Source organism: Schistocerca gregaria, chromosome 6 (assembly GCF_023897955.1).
Source record: "Schistocerca gregaria isolate iqSchGreg1 chromosome 6, iqSchGreg1.2, whole genome shotgun sequence".
NCBI classification, from domain to species: domain Eukaryota; kingdom Metazoa; phylum Arthropoda; class Insecta; order Orthoptera; family Acrididae; genus Schistocerca; species Schistocerca gregaria.
In genome coordinates this window covers 1,251,554-1,266,662 of record NC_064925.1, presented here as the reverse complement: position 1 = coordinate 1,266,662, position 15,109 = coordinate 1,251,554, and the positions used below count along the sequence as shown (strand labels likewise).

General features: G+C 42.6%; 1 protein-coding gene across 1 annotated transcript in view; it reads right to left on the bottom strand.

Annotated features, from left to right (window-relative positions):
- The window catches only part of LOC126278487 (lipase 3-like), a 133,158-nt gene that overhangs the window by 108,438 nt on the left and 9,611 nt on the right, over positions 1-15,109 (bottom strand). The window contains exon 2 of the mRNA XM_049978647.1: positions 6,549-6,795. Coding sequence (XP_049834604.1) covers positions 6,549-6,795 — 247 coding nt within the window. The remainder of the gene's footprint in view (positions 1-6,548; positions 6,796-15,109) is intronic.

The window sequence follows — 15,109 nt, the reverse complement described above, 5'->3', positions numbered from 1 at the left end:
TAAATTCAATATTTCTTCTGTTACCCAAGGATTTCTACTAGCCCTCGTCTTTTTACTTACTTTATCCTCTGCTGCCTTCACTACTTCATCCCTCAAAGCTACCCACTCTTCTTCTACTGTATTTGTTTCCCCCATTCCTGTCAATTGTTCTCTTCTGCTCTCTCTGAAACTCTGTACAACCTCTGGTTTATTCAGTTTATCCAGGTCCCATCTCGTTAAATTCCCACCTTTTTGCAATTTCTTCAGTTTTAATCTACAGTTCATAACCAATAGATTGTGGTCAGAGTCCACATCTGCCCCTGGAAATGTCCTACAATTTAAAACCTGAAGAAATGTATGATGAAAAAAAAGAAATTATTCAGGTAGTGAGGGGAGATGAAAATTTAATAGTCATGGGTGACTGGAATTCGAGAGTAGGAAAAGGGAGAGAAGGAAACATAATGGGTGAATATGGATTGGGGGAGAGAAATGAAAGAGGAAGCCATCTGGTAGAATTTAGCACAGAGCTCAACTTAATCATAGCTAACACTTGGTTCAAGAATCATAAATGAAGGTTGTATACATGAAAGAATCCTGGCGATACTAGAAAGTATCAGGTTTTAAATTGTAAGACATTTCCAGGTGCAGATGTGGACACTAAGCACAATCTATTGGTTATGAACTGTAGATTAAAACTGAAGAAACTGCAAAAAGGTGGCAATTTAAGGAAATGGGACCTGGATAAACTGAAAGAACTAGAGGTTGTACAGAGTTTCAGGGAGAGCGTAAGGGAACAATTGACAGGTATGGGGGAAAGAAATACAGTACGTGAAGAATGGGTAGCTCTGAGGGATGAAGTAGTCAAGGCAGCAGAGGATCAATTAGGTACAAAAACGAGGGCTAGTAGAAATCCTTCGGTAACAGAAGAAATATTGAAATTAATTGATGAAAGAAGAAAATATAAAAATGCAGAAAATGTAGCAGCAAACAGGACAGCAAGTGCAAAACGGCTAAGCAGGGATGGCTAGAGGACAAATGTATCTCACTATGGGTAAGATAGATACTGCCTACAGGAAAATTAAAGGGACCTTTGGAGAAAAAAGAACCAAGTGTATGAATATCAAGAGCTCAGATGGAAATCCAGTTCTAAGCAAAGAAGGGAAAGCAGAAAGGTGGAAGGACTATATAGAGGCTCTATACAAGGCCGATGTACTTGACGACAGTATTATGGAAATCAAAGAGGGTGTAGATGAAGATGAAATGGGAGATGTGATAGTGCATGAAGAGTTTGTCGGAGCACTGGTAGACCTGAGACGAATCAAAGTTGCGGGAGTAGCCTACATTCCATTGGAACTACTGACGGCCTTAGGAGAGTCACTCCTGACAAATCGCTACCATCTGGTGAGCAAGATGTTTGAGATAGGCGATATACCCTCAGACTTCAAGAAGAATATAATAATTCCAATGCCAAAGAAAGCAGGTGTTGACAGATGTGAAAATTACCGAACTATCAGTTTCATAAGTCACAGCTGCAAAATACTAACGCGAATTTTTTACAGACGAATGGAAAAACTGGTAGAAGCCGACCTCGGCGAAGATCAGTTTGGATTCCGCAGAAATGTTGGAACACGTGAGGCAATGCTGACCCTACGACTTACCTTAGAAAATAGATTAAGGAATGGCAAACCTAGGTTTATACCATTTGTGGACTTAGAGAAAGCTTTTGACAATGTTGACTGGAATACTCTCAGAGGCGCTGTGTTTTCCAACTTTTATATACGTTCTGTTTATTATTATTATTCCTTGTTTTTTGAGTTAGTGAGTAGCTCCGTGCCTCCTGGCTTGTGTGGACGAGTACTGTTTTCTCTCCTAAGCACGGAAGCTTTCCGAGGATTAAGGATCCTTCTGTAGAGGCCGGAAGCAAAATTTTGTAACTCCGATCGCTCTAAGCATGCCGGGCGTCGTCAGATACGCGCTCGCAATAAAGTTATTGTTGCTCAACTGAAGGTCTTCATTCTTCTGAATCACGTTAAGCAAAGGTCGGACAGCCACCAGTTTATCTGAACCCGACACACCCAAGAGGATGTGGAATGTCTTAAAAATATCTGAATGCAGTCAATAAAAGGCAAATTAAAAACTCCCTAATCCCCTCAGCTGAGGAACTACTAAAAGGAACAGATCTAATTGTTAAGAGCTTGCAAGAGATGATTTATAGATAAAAAATTATATATATGTTAGAATTGGAGATCCTGCTCTCTGTATAAGTATTTTATTACTGTTTGGTAGAAGAACGAGATGCCGACAGGCTCGCCGTAGTGGTAACACCGGTTCATGTCAGATCACCCAAGTTAAGCGCTGTCGGGCTTGGCTAGCACTTGGACGGGTGACCATCCGGTCTGCCGACCGCTGCTGGTAAGCATGGTTCACTCAGCCATTGTAGGGCAAATTGAGAAGTTACTTGACTGAGAATTAGCGGCTCCAGTCACGAAAAGTGACAACAGCCAGGAGATCGTCGTGCTGACCCCACACACCTTCATTTGGCACGGTGGTGGGCAGTACCGTTAGGGTCTTTCGAAGCCTGTTCGGACGGGTTAAGTTAAAAGAATTAGACGATTCATATATAGATTTAAATTATGAGTTTAAAATTAAGCTGGACGTTAGTAAAACTCTGCCCAACAAACATATGTTACAAACATAAAGAAACAGCTTTCTTATGTGTTTAAATGCATGTGCTTAGATCACATAACCATTTTTACAACAAGGCTTGTTTTCTTATTCACCTCCTCGTTAGGTAACGAACAAACAGTTGCAGAGGTGCAAGCAAGTTTTGCAGGTTCCTTTTATATGGATAAATCTGAATACAATTGGGGAATGGAAGATAAGATCGTTCCCTGTAAATGTCAGTGTAAAGTGGTTGTACGCCGGTGTACTCACAGAAAATTACAGTTTTTGTGTATCCTCTGATGTAGTAAACATGTCAAAATCAGTTTATGTACCTATTTCTCATTTGGATCTGCTTAAAAGGGATTGCTGTATCAACACTTAGTGGTCTCAGCATTGTGAATCTAATAAGAGAAAAACCATCTGCAAATTTTAAAACTGATGTAATAGGACCTTGTAGCACAGCTATGCACGTTAGCACTCTGTTTTTGGGATTTTTGGAGGCACGCCATTCTGGATAGAATCCGCCCAGTGGATTAAGGAAAAGGTCTAGTGGGCTGACCAGCCAGGATGTGGTTTTTAGGCGGTTTCTCACATCTGACTATTTGAACGAGGGGTTGGTAGCCACATCCCATCTCAGCTATGTGACTCGCAAATATTTTGGAAGTGTTCTCACACTTTCACATCGGATAACAGCAGACACAGACAGTTGGGGTAGACAAATGACATTCCATTCGAAACAGCTGGTGGCAGGGAGAGCATCCTGACACCCTTGTGCAACTAACAATGCCAGATCCAGAACAACATCTAGATTTAATGATACTTTAGCAGTATTACAATGCAGGAAGTAAAAACTTAAAATTCTTTAGTACTCTCAGCCACAAAAACTGCAAGAAGGAATGCAAGTAAGTGTAAAAACCATACAAGTGATAGTTTATAGGAAGAGATTAGATATCTCCTTTGTTTTTTATGAAATTTCTGGCTGTCGAAAGAATTATAAGATTCAGGCGTAGATTTAAATTGTAAGTTCAACTTTAAGCTATGTGCAAGTGAAATGACACCATTTCAGAGACCTTACTGGTCTCATACAGATACGATTTTATGTATATAGACTGTAGCAGTTGTTGAAAATTTGTACCAAGACTGGGTATCGAACCCAGGTCACCTGCTTACTAGGCAGGTCCGTTGATCAGTGTGCCACCTTGGCAGTTCGCACTACTGCACAGATTAGCCTGGAACGCCTCCCTCCTCGTTTCGAAGTCTCACTGCCAACCCATTTTACTTTGAATTCCCCATGCATAAAACAATATGCAAGAAGCTCTGCTTCAAAATTTACCGTAGGTTTCACTTATAACACAAGCACAGAGTCCTGCTCAATGTCAGTTCTGGTAATGGGAAGGTAGGGTGTGACTGTTGCTTACGCTGTGCCCTGATTGTTGGATTGTAACAGATGACATATCAGTCTTATCTGAACGAAGACGAATTTCGAGCTACCTCGAAATGAAGTGCGGGAAAATAGATGTTTCAGTTGGCACCTTATGCTAGGTATTGAATGAAGCTGCTAAATCAACTGTTCAGTATGTAATTCGATCCAAGCTGCATATACCAGGTGATCAAAAAGTCAGTATTGTGGTGTCACCGCCAGACACCACACTTGCTAGGTGGTAGGCTTTAAATCGGCCGCGGTCCGGTAGTATACGTCGGACCCGCGTGTCGCCACTATCAGTGATAGCAGACCGAGCGCCGCCACACGGCAGGTCTAGAGAGACTTCCTAGCACTCGCCTAGTTGTACAGCCGACTTTGCTAGCGATGGTTCATTGACAAAATACGCTCTCATTTCCCGAGACGATAGTTTAGCATAGCCTTCAGCTACGTTATTTGCTACGACCTAGCAAGGCGCCATTATCAGTTATTATTGATATTGTAAATCATGTACCGTCAAGAGCGACATTCGTCATTAATGGATTAAAGTTAAGCATTCCACCAGCTACATCCGTTTTTCTAAATTCTAATTTCCTTGTCCAGTTCCAGACCTCACGCCAGCCTGCGTGAGCTAAATCACGTGCCTTTCGCCCTCCTCTAGTAACACGCTGTTGGCTCTCCCGCCTACCACAACAAGTATAAAATTTAAAACTGAATAAATCACGGAATAATGTAGATAGAGAGATACAAATTGACACACATGCTTGGAATGACACGGGGTTTGATTAGAACAAAAAAGAAAAAAAAAATACAAAAGTTCAAAAAATGCCCGACAGATGGCGCTTCATCTGATCAGAATAGCAATAATTAGCATAACAAAGTAAGACAAAGCAAACATGATGTTCTTTACACCCAACTACCATTATTCCTTAACAATAGCTGTAGTCGAGGAATAACGTTGTGAACAGCACTGTAAAGCATGTCCGGAGTTATGGTGAGGCATTGTCGTTGGATGTTGTCTTTCCGCATCTCTAGAGATGTCGGTCGATCACGATACACTTGCGAATTCAGGTAACCCCAAAGCCAATAATCGCACGGACTGAGGTCTGGGGACCTGGGAGGCCCTGCATGACGAAAGTGGTGGCTGAGCACACGATAACCACCAAACGACGCGCTCAAGACATCTTCCACGCGTCTAGCAATCTGGGGTGGCGCGCCATCCTGCATAAACATCGTACGTTCCAGCAAGTGTTTATCAGCCAGGCTGGGGATGATGCGATTCTGTAACATATCGGCCTACCTCTCACCGTCACGGTAGGAGTTACAAAATCAGAATCACGCATTTCGTCGAACAAAAAAGGCCCGATAACTTCATTTTTTTTTTGGCTCTGATAAAAACCGATGTCATTCCAAGCATGTGTATCAATTTTGGCCTCTCTATCTACATTATTACGTCGTTTCTTAAGTTTTCAAATTTATACTGACTTTTTGATCACCCGGTATTTACAACGATAAAGCAAAGTCAGTCCACATCATCAGCAAAAGATGATAAATGCTTTATACTCGATGATAATATCAACACTGCGGCGTCGTGATGATAGCCTGTATAAAGCCTCAATCGCAGGCACTCACCAATTCATACCTTGTAAGTTCATTGGGTACATAGAACAAACCACAAGAGAAAGATGGTGTAGCGCGTTTCAGAGACCTAACTACTGTTGTAAAATATTTATGGTGCAGAGATCAAACTGGGGGAAGAAGATGGTGGAGCAGGGGTCAGAGATTGAACTACGATTATAATAGTTTTTGGTTTCAGAGAGCAAGGAACAAGAAGTAGGAAGTGTGTGAGTGTGTGTGTGTGTGTGTGTGTGTGTGTATGTGTGTGTGTGTGTGTGTGTGTGTGTGTGTGGTGCTGAAACTGGGTGGATTCCGTGAATGTCGACAAGGAAACTTCCTGGCAGATTAAAACTGTGTGCTCGACCGAGATTCGAACTCGAGACCTTTGCCTTTCGCGAGCAAGTGCTCTACCATCAGAGCTACCGAAGCACGACTCACGCCCGGTCTCACAGCTTTACTTCTGCCAGTATCTCGCCTCCTACCTTCCAAACCTTACAGAAGCTCTTCTGCGAACCTTGCAGAACTAGCACTCCTGGTAGAGCACTTGCCCGCGAAAGGCAAAGGTCCCGAGTTCGAGTCTCAGTCGGGCAGACAGTTTTAATCTGCCAGGAAGTTTCATATCAGAGCACACTCCTCTGCAGAGTGAAAATCTCATTCTGACAATGTCGACAAAGTTTCCCACAGCCCTCATCCCCTTAGAATTCATACCCCACATGCACACATCACAAAGGTCAAAAGTAAATTTCGATTCAAAGTCGCTATTGTATTCCTACTGAGTAAGATCCAAAATTTTTTAACTTAAAAAAGGAGTAATTCACTTTTAAGTAGCCCTAACACAAAACACTTAAGTAGGAAGTGTGAACCTTACCACGATGGCCTCAGGAAGGAGATTGTAAATCTTGAGGATGGTGCTGTGCGGCTCGGTGTAGAAGAGGGAGGGCGTCCAGAGCAGTGCGCCTCTGAGCACGTGGTGTGCACGTGGCCGGCGCTGCAGCCACGTGTAGAGCGCGCCCCCGCCCGAGCTGTAGCCCAGGTAGAAGGGCCGCGCGTCGCCCGTGACGCGCTGCGTCAGCGCCAGCAGCGCCTCCACGTCGTACTCGCCCATGTCGTCCAGGCTGCGCGGCAGAGGCAGGCAGGGGGCGACAGCAGGTGGTCAATAGTCGGCACCGTACACGTCTGCTGCGCAAGCTGCCGCATTGTCTCTAACTAGCATTTTGCCCACTGCTTCAGCTGCGTATGCATGCACCATACGTTTTGTATACACCACCTCGTGTCCCTCTCGCTCTCCATATCCTCCTCCCTCCCTCTCTGCCGATCTTCCCCCATTGCTCTCTTACTCCCATCTCCCTCTGTTCATCTCCTCCTCTCCTCTCTCACACTCTCCATGTCTCTCCGCTTTCTCCGTCATATTCTGCCCCCACCCCCCACCGCTATGGATCTTACCCCCAAAGTACTCCTTTACAGACAGTAAGTGTCATGCGCCTCGTATGCTCCAAGTTTACTTGAAACCTATCCAGAGGCTAAGGAGCACACAGGGGATGTACATACATAATGGGTATATGAAAATTCCAGTTTCAAACCACTGTAGAAGAGAGCCACTGCTCAGGACGGCATCAAATTTGAACAGCATACTACTGGCATATGTGGAAGTGCCGTGGAACAAAAAGAATTTATTGAAAATTTCACCAATATATGGCGCTGTAAGTGCCTGCTGAAAATGACAGATGAATCGCAGTAAGTCAGCTACGGTTTGAGTTGCATTTTACACCATCCATGACTGCACAGGTTTACCAGTTGACAGTTGTTTTTCTGTTAGCTAGGCAAGCCCTGCAACACACCAGATGGGAAAAATTGGTGTTTAATTGACCCAAAGACACTGTTTTCTGCTACAATTTGAAATCGAGAAACAGCATGTTCTACAACAGATCGGAGTCTCTTTGGTGTCACGTTGAGAATGGTTTGCCGAATGTGCATCTTCAGTTACTTTTATAATTGGAGCACTAACCACATATTTTAGGTAACCCCACAGCCAGAAGTCACGTGAATTAAGGTCAGGTAATTGAGACGGCCACGCTGTAGGGGCGTGACGGTTGATAGTTGTAGCATTTTCGAACGCATCTACAGCAGCCGCTTCACTGGCTGTGCAATGTGCAGACGAGGGCTATCTTGCATAAAAATGTTGCTATCCACACGTTCACGCTGTTGAAGGGTTGGTGTGGTGTGTTTACTGTAAGACCTTCAGTACACACACCATCAGATTATTGGACCTGTGACTCTAACGAAGTAGGCGAGTGGCAGCAATATGTCTCGTGGTCTTATCATGGCGTGTTTATCTTCTGACGTTAGGTCAGACGATAGAAATGTCACTTGCACGCTTAGAGTAACAGATTGACGGTGACCAACTTTAAACAGAAACTGATTAATTTTCACACATTTATTAAAATAATAAATAACATAGACATTACATAACTTGCTTCTGGATGCTGTTTACAATTGACAATCTGAAGTTCCTTCGGTCTTGGTACGTTAATCTTATTCTCACATATCTCTGATACTTAACAAAGACTATACATTTCTCTTCATTGCTATGTACAGGAATATGGTAATCTTATTAGGCGCAGACTGAAACTTGACTACAGACTAATGCAGACTGACTAATTGAAGGTCTGTACACTCGTTATAATACTTCGTGTGTTCAGGTATCACTGCGTGAGTGTGATCTGTGAGGAGAAAAGGTTCTACGTTAGCAGCAATCTCATTGGCTGCATTACATATTAATACGCGGATCGGCGGCAGCAAAATTTGGTGCGCCTCTAAGGCAGCGCCATCTTGTAGTGCACAGACTGACAAGCGCTGCGCCTGCGCTGTTGTGCTTAGCGGGGCGCGCTCTAGTGGGAAAGTTGTGTACACGCTGACTACACGGAACTATGTACACAACAGCTGGCATGACACTGGAGCAAAAAAGACACTTCTGCCCCTTGTCGGTGACGATATGTGTAACAGGACCTATAGGTCTCATCTATTCGATAGAACACGGCCCTACGGTAAATGATGCCCTCAACCGCCTCCATTCAGCCACATTTGCAGAATGAAGTGGTGGTATAGGTTTATGTGAGGCAGATTTTCCGCTGCTGATTTTCTGCCATTTTGCATACTGCCATGTCCTTGGAAACGGTAATAGCCTTCGTGTGTCCACAAAATGTGCTGTGGCCATTCATTGACTACTTCCACGCGAAACGGAAATTGGAGAGCGAACGTTTGTTTGGAAATTTTGTAAATTTATGGTAAGGTCTTATGGGACCAATCTCTTGAGATCATCGGTCCCTAAGCTTGCACACTACTTAATCTAAGTTAAATTAACTTACTCTAAGGACGACACACACACCCATACCCGAGGGAGGACTCGAAACCCTGACAGGGCTAACAGCGCAGTTCGTGACAAGGCACCTGAGACCACACAGCTACCCCACGTGGCCCGTATGTTTGTCTTGCTGGCCGGTGAGCAGGAAGCAACTCCTGAACGTATCTACATTTACAGGATCATCATTCACCTTATTCTTATTACTAGCAGCTTTCACTTTCTTTCTTTCTTTGACTGGTGCCATGTCCCGCACTGATGCAGGGTCGGCATTGTTAGGAACGGATTTGGCAAGGTTATTATGAAGGGGTGTCCGGATGCCATTCCTGCCGCCACCCTGTACCCCAGGGATGGAATTAGTGCACCCCAGCTGTCTGCGTCTAGTGTAATTCATGGAATAGTGCAAATGTGTTCAGATGTTGGCGAGTCGTGTGACTGACGCGGCATGTGGGGGCAAGCCCGGTATTCAACTAGCAGGATGTGGAAAACCGCCTAAAAACCACATCCAGGCTGGCTGGCACACCTGCTCTCGCCGTTAATCCTCCGGGCGGATTCGATCTGGGGCCGGCGCGCCTATCTGAGTCCAGGAAGCAGCACGTTAGCGCTCTCGGCTATCCTGGCAAGTTACTAGCAGCTTTCACTAAACTACTCAAGATGGAAAAGCATCACCATCTTCTTCCTTCTCCTCGTCTGAAATATACAATGTTTCTGCAACCCTTCCTATGATGTTCTCAGAACTATTTACATTACCCTCTTCTTCTTCCTCTCCATATTCTTTGTATTCACTTTCTAAAATTACTCCACTCACTTTATTCAAAAATTCCTCAACACATCCATCCTCTCCCTCCTGTATTTCTATAGTATTAATTCCACAGTCTATAAGTAGCCTCTCATCTGTTCCGCAGTGCTGATTCACCTCCACTTCCTGATCTGAGTATTTACTTTCTGTACCTCGGTCCCCATTAAAATGGTTCCTGTGATCTCTATCTGAACTTCCTCTCTCACAAAAAGCTACTGAATTTATTCCATAGTCAAGTTGTTTTTCAGTGTCACTCTCCTCTTCCCTATCGTTTTCACTAACATTACTTTCAAAACGTTGTGTAGGTACCATTCTTACCGAGGGCGTCGCTAGCGGGTTTCCTTTGTACGGTTTCAGTCTGCAAACGCTAGCGTCATCACAGACTGCTAACAGTTTTCCTGCCATGTGACGTCGTTGCCTCTGATGTTTATATCACCTGTCGGGCTCAGCCTACCTGTTACGTCATCGACCTACAGCTGAATGCACTCAAAATACCAGGCTTGGTCAATGAACCTGCCCCCACCAGTAACTCATCTTCTCCTTCTTCCTCTATAACTGTTCTCCCGTGGCACGCCGACCATGTTTATATTGATGTCTGCTCTGTTTTCATTAGGGTTAGCGGGTGGCCTATATTCTCTCCTAGCTCTCTCTTCCTCTTTCAAATGGTTCTAAACTCTTTCCAAATAATGAACAAACCGGTCATTGTCATCCCTGGGTGGCGAAATGATCTTATTTTGCCAATATAACGGCAACTTCTTCTCTACTCCCATAATGATCTGCTATGTGTCTACTTTTGTATTTAAATATGACAAGGTAGTCACCACTTTTGCACAAATCATTTAATGTTATCTCTCTTGGTGTCATACTTTTTCCCTAACCAAAATTTATTCAACACTTGCATTTGCTACCTCTTTCCCCAATATTTTTCAAAAAATGGCTGTTTGAACTCTACTGATTTACCATATTTATCTAATGCCTAATTTCCCCAGATTTTTGCCTCCCCCATTAAATTTGAAGTAATGAAACCTATCTTTTGCTTGTCATTCCACACTTTAGGTAACACATCTTCAAAATCAATCCAAAATTCTTTAAGGTGAACATTCTTATTGGTATTAATTTTCAAGAATTGGCGATGCGTAACATAGGAAATTTCTGATGATTCTACAACACCATTAGATACTACACAAAAGTTATTGTTATTATCATTCTGTTCAACTTTCGTTAGTCTACTCTCATGGTTACACATCTGCTGATTTACCTCTGCACTAAATTGACTAATGTTAGTTTCAATATTAGAGATTTTATTATACACTTGCACTCCAAAACTTGCACACACGCTTTCACTTCGTTAATCTGAGTTTCAAATACCACATGACTATCATCCTCCCCCCATGAACCATGGACCTTGCCGTTGGTGGGGAGGCTTGCGTGCCTCAGTGATACAGATGGCCGTACCGTAGGTGCAACCACAACGGAGGGGTATCTGTTGAGAGGCCAGACAAACGTGTGGTTCCTGAAGAGGGGCAGCAGCCTTTTCAGTAGTTGCAGGGGCAACAGTCTGGATGATTGACTGATCTGGCCTTGCAACATTAACCAAAACGGCGTTGCTGTGCTGGTACTGCGAACGGCTGAAAGCAAGGGGAAACTAAAGCCGTAATTTTTCCCGAGGACATGCAGCTTTACTGTATGATTAAATGATGATGGCATCCTCTTGGGTAAAATATTCCGGAGGTGAAATAGTCCCCCATTCGGATCTCCGGGCGGGGACTACTCAGGAGGATGTCGTTATCAGGAGGTTATTCAATCTGTATATTGAGCAAGCAGTAAAGGAAACAAAAGAAAAATTTGGAGTAGGTATTACAATTCATGGAGACGAAGTAAAAACTTTGAGGTTCGCCGATGACATTGTAATTCTGTCAGAGACGGCAAAGGACTTGGAAGAGCAGTTGAACGGAATGGACAGTGTCTTGAAAGGAGGATATAAGATGAACATTAACAAAAGCAAAACGAGGATAATGGAATGTAGTCAAATTAAATCGGGTGATGCTGAGGGAATTAGATTAGGAAATGAGACACTTAAAGTAGTAAAGGAGTTTTGCTATTTAGGAAGTAAAATAACTGACGATGGTCGAAGTAGAGAGGATATAAAATGTAGACTGGCAATGGCAAGGAAAGCGTTTCTGAAGAAGAGAAATTTGTTAACATCGAGTATAGATTTACGTATCAGGAAGTCGTTTCTGAAAGTATTTGTTTGGGGTGTAGCCATGTATGGAAGTGAAACATGGACGATAACTAGCTTGGACAAGAAGAGAATAGAAGCTTTCGAAATGTGGTGCTACAGAAGAATACTGAAGATAAGGTGGATAGATCACGTAACTAATGAGGAGGTATTGAATAGGATTGGGGAGAAGAGAAGTTTGTGGCACAACTTGACTAGAAGAAGGGATCGGTTGGTAGGACATGTTTTGAGGCATCAAGGGATCACAAATTTAGCATTGGAGGGCAGCGTGGAGGGTAAAAATCGTAGAGGGAGACCGAGAGATGAGTACACTAAGCAGATTCAGAAGGATGTAGGTTGCAGTAGGTACTGGGAGATGAAGCAGCTTGCACAGGATAGAGTAGCATGGAGAGCTGCATCAAACCAGTCTCAGGACTGAAGACAACAACAACATGACTATCATTGCAGTGACTTTCTACTTTGTGAATCTGTTTATTAACTTTGTTTAATTCTAAATTTATCTTCTCTTTAATCTGTTCGCTATCCTCAGCAACTTGCACAATTCGCGAATTTAATTCACTTTCCACCATTACAGTAGCAGTACTACATTCTTGCCTGACCTGATTAATGTCACTTTTAGCATTGTTACAGAACACAGTCATATCATTCTTCAAGTAACCACTCAAATTTGAAATTTTCTTTTCTTTTTTGGATTCCATCTCAGCTGGCAAATCGTTGAACATTTGGTTAACATTAACCCGTCTACTTCAGTGTGTAACTCATTTACTTCCAAACCTAATTTATTCATTTTAGTATCAATGTTAGTAGCCATTTTATTTATTTTATCGTCAGTATCAGAAATTAATGACGTTTTAATTTAACTACCCATTTCCTTAATATTAACATTCATCTAATTCATATTCTTTAGAATATTTACTAACATATCTGAAACACTCTTTGTTCATAAGCCACTGTGTTCCAGTTTCGTTTTAGGAATAGCTGCAGGCAAATATTAAACATCAGCTTCCACCGTACTTAGTCCATTATCTACCCCATAGTCAGACGACAATGACTCAAGTAAGCCACTGTTCTCTGCTCTTTTTGTGGTCTGGTTTCATGCAGCTCTCCATGTTACTCTGACCCATACAAGCTTCTTCATCTCCCAGTACCTACTGCAAACTACATCCTTCTGAATCTGCTTAGTATATTCATCTCTTGGTCTCCCTCAACGGTTTTCGCCCTCCACGCTGCCTTCCAGTACTAAATTGGTGATCCCTTGATGCTTCAGAAAATGTCCTGCCAACCGATACCTTCTTCTAGTCAAGTTGTGCCACAGACTCCTCTTCTCCCCAATTCTATTCAATACCTCCTCATTAGTTATGTGATCTACCCATCTAATCTTCAACATTCTTCTGTAGTATCACATTTCGAAAGCATCTATTCTCTTCTTGTCTAAACTATTTATCGTCCATGTTTCACTTCCATACATGGCTAAACTCCACACAAATACTTTCAGAAACGACTTCCTGTCATATAAATCAATACTCGGTTTAACAAATTTCTCTTCTTCAGAAACGCTTTCCTTGACATTGCCAGTCTACATTTTATATCGACCATCATCAGCTATTTTGCTCCCCAAATAACAAAACTCCTTTACTACTTTAAGTGTCTCATTTCCTAATCTAATTCCCTCCACACCACCCGAATTAATTCGACTACAATCCATTATCCTCGTTTTGTATTTGTTGATGCTCAACTTATATCCCTCTTTGAAGACACTGTCCATTCCGTTCAACTGATCTTCCAAGTCCTTTGCTGTCTCTGACAGAATTACAATGCCATCGGCGAACCTCGAAGTTTTTATTTCTTCTCCATCGATTTTAATACGTACTCCTAATTTTTCTTTTGTTTCCTTTACTGCTTACTCATATACAGATTGAATAACATCGGGAAAGACAACAACCCTGTCTCACTCCCTTCCCAACCACTGCTCCCCTTTCATGTCCGTCGCCTCTGATAACTGCCATCTGGTTTGTGACCAAATTGTAAATAGCCTTTTGCTCCCTGTATTTTACCACTGCCACCTTCAGATTTTGAAAGAGAGTATTCCAGTCAACTTTGTCAAAAGCTTCTCTAAGTCTACAAATGCTATGAACGTAGGTTTGCCTTTCCTTAATCTATCTCCTGAGATAAGTCGTAGGTTCAGTATTGCCTCACGTGTTTCAGTATTTCTACGGAATCTATACTGATCTTCCCCGAGGTCGGCTTCTACCGGTTTTTTCCATTTGTTTATAAAGAATTCGCGTTAGTATTTTGCAGTTGTGACCTATTAAACTGATAGTTCGGTAATTTTCACATCTGTCAACACCTGCTTTCTTTGGGATTGGAATTATTATATTATTCTTGAAGTCTGAGGGTATTTCGCCTATCTCAAACATCTTGCTCACCAGATGGTAGTGGTTTGTCAGGACTGACTCTCCCAAGGCTGTCTGTAGTTCTACTGGACTGTTGTCTACTCCCGCGACTTTGTTTCGACTCAGGTGTTCCATTGCTCTCTCAAACTCTTCATGCACTATCACATCTCCCATTTCATCTTCATCTACATCCTCTTCCATTTCCATTATATTCTCCTCAAGTACATCGGCCTTATATAGAGCCTCTATATACTCCTTCAACCTTTCTGCTTTCCCTTCTTTGCTTAGAACTGGATTTCCATCTAAGCGCTTGATATTCATACAAGTGGTTGTTTTTTCTCCAAAGGTTCCTTTAATTTTCCTGTAGGCAGTATCTATCTTATCCCTAGTGAGATAAGCCTCTACATCCTTACATTTGTCCTCTAGCCATCCCTGCTTAGCCATTTTGCATTTCCTGTCGATCTCATTTCTGAGACGTTTGTATTCCTTTTTGCTGCTACATTTACTGCATTTTTATATTTTCTTCTTTCATCAATTAATTGCTATATTTCTTCTGTTACCCAAGGATTTCTACTAGCCCTCGTTTTTTTACCTATTTGATCCTCTGCTGCTTTCACTACTTCATCCCTCAAAGCTATCC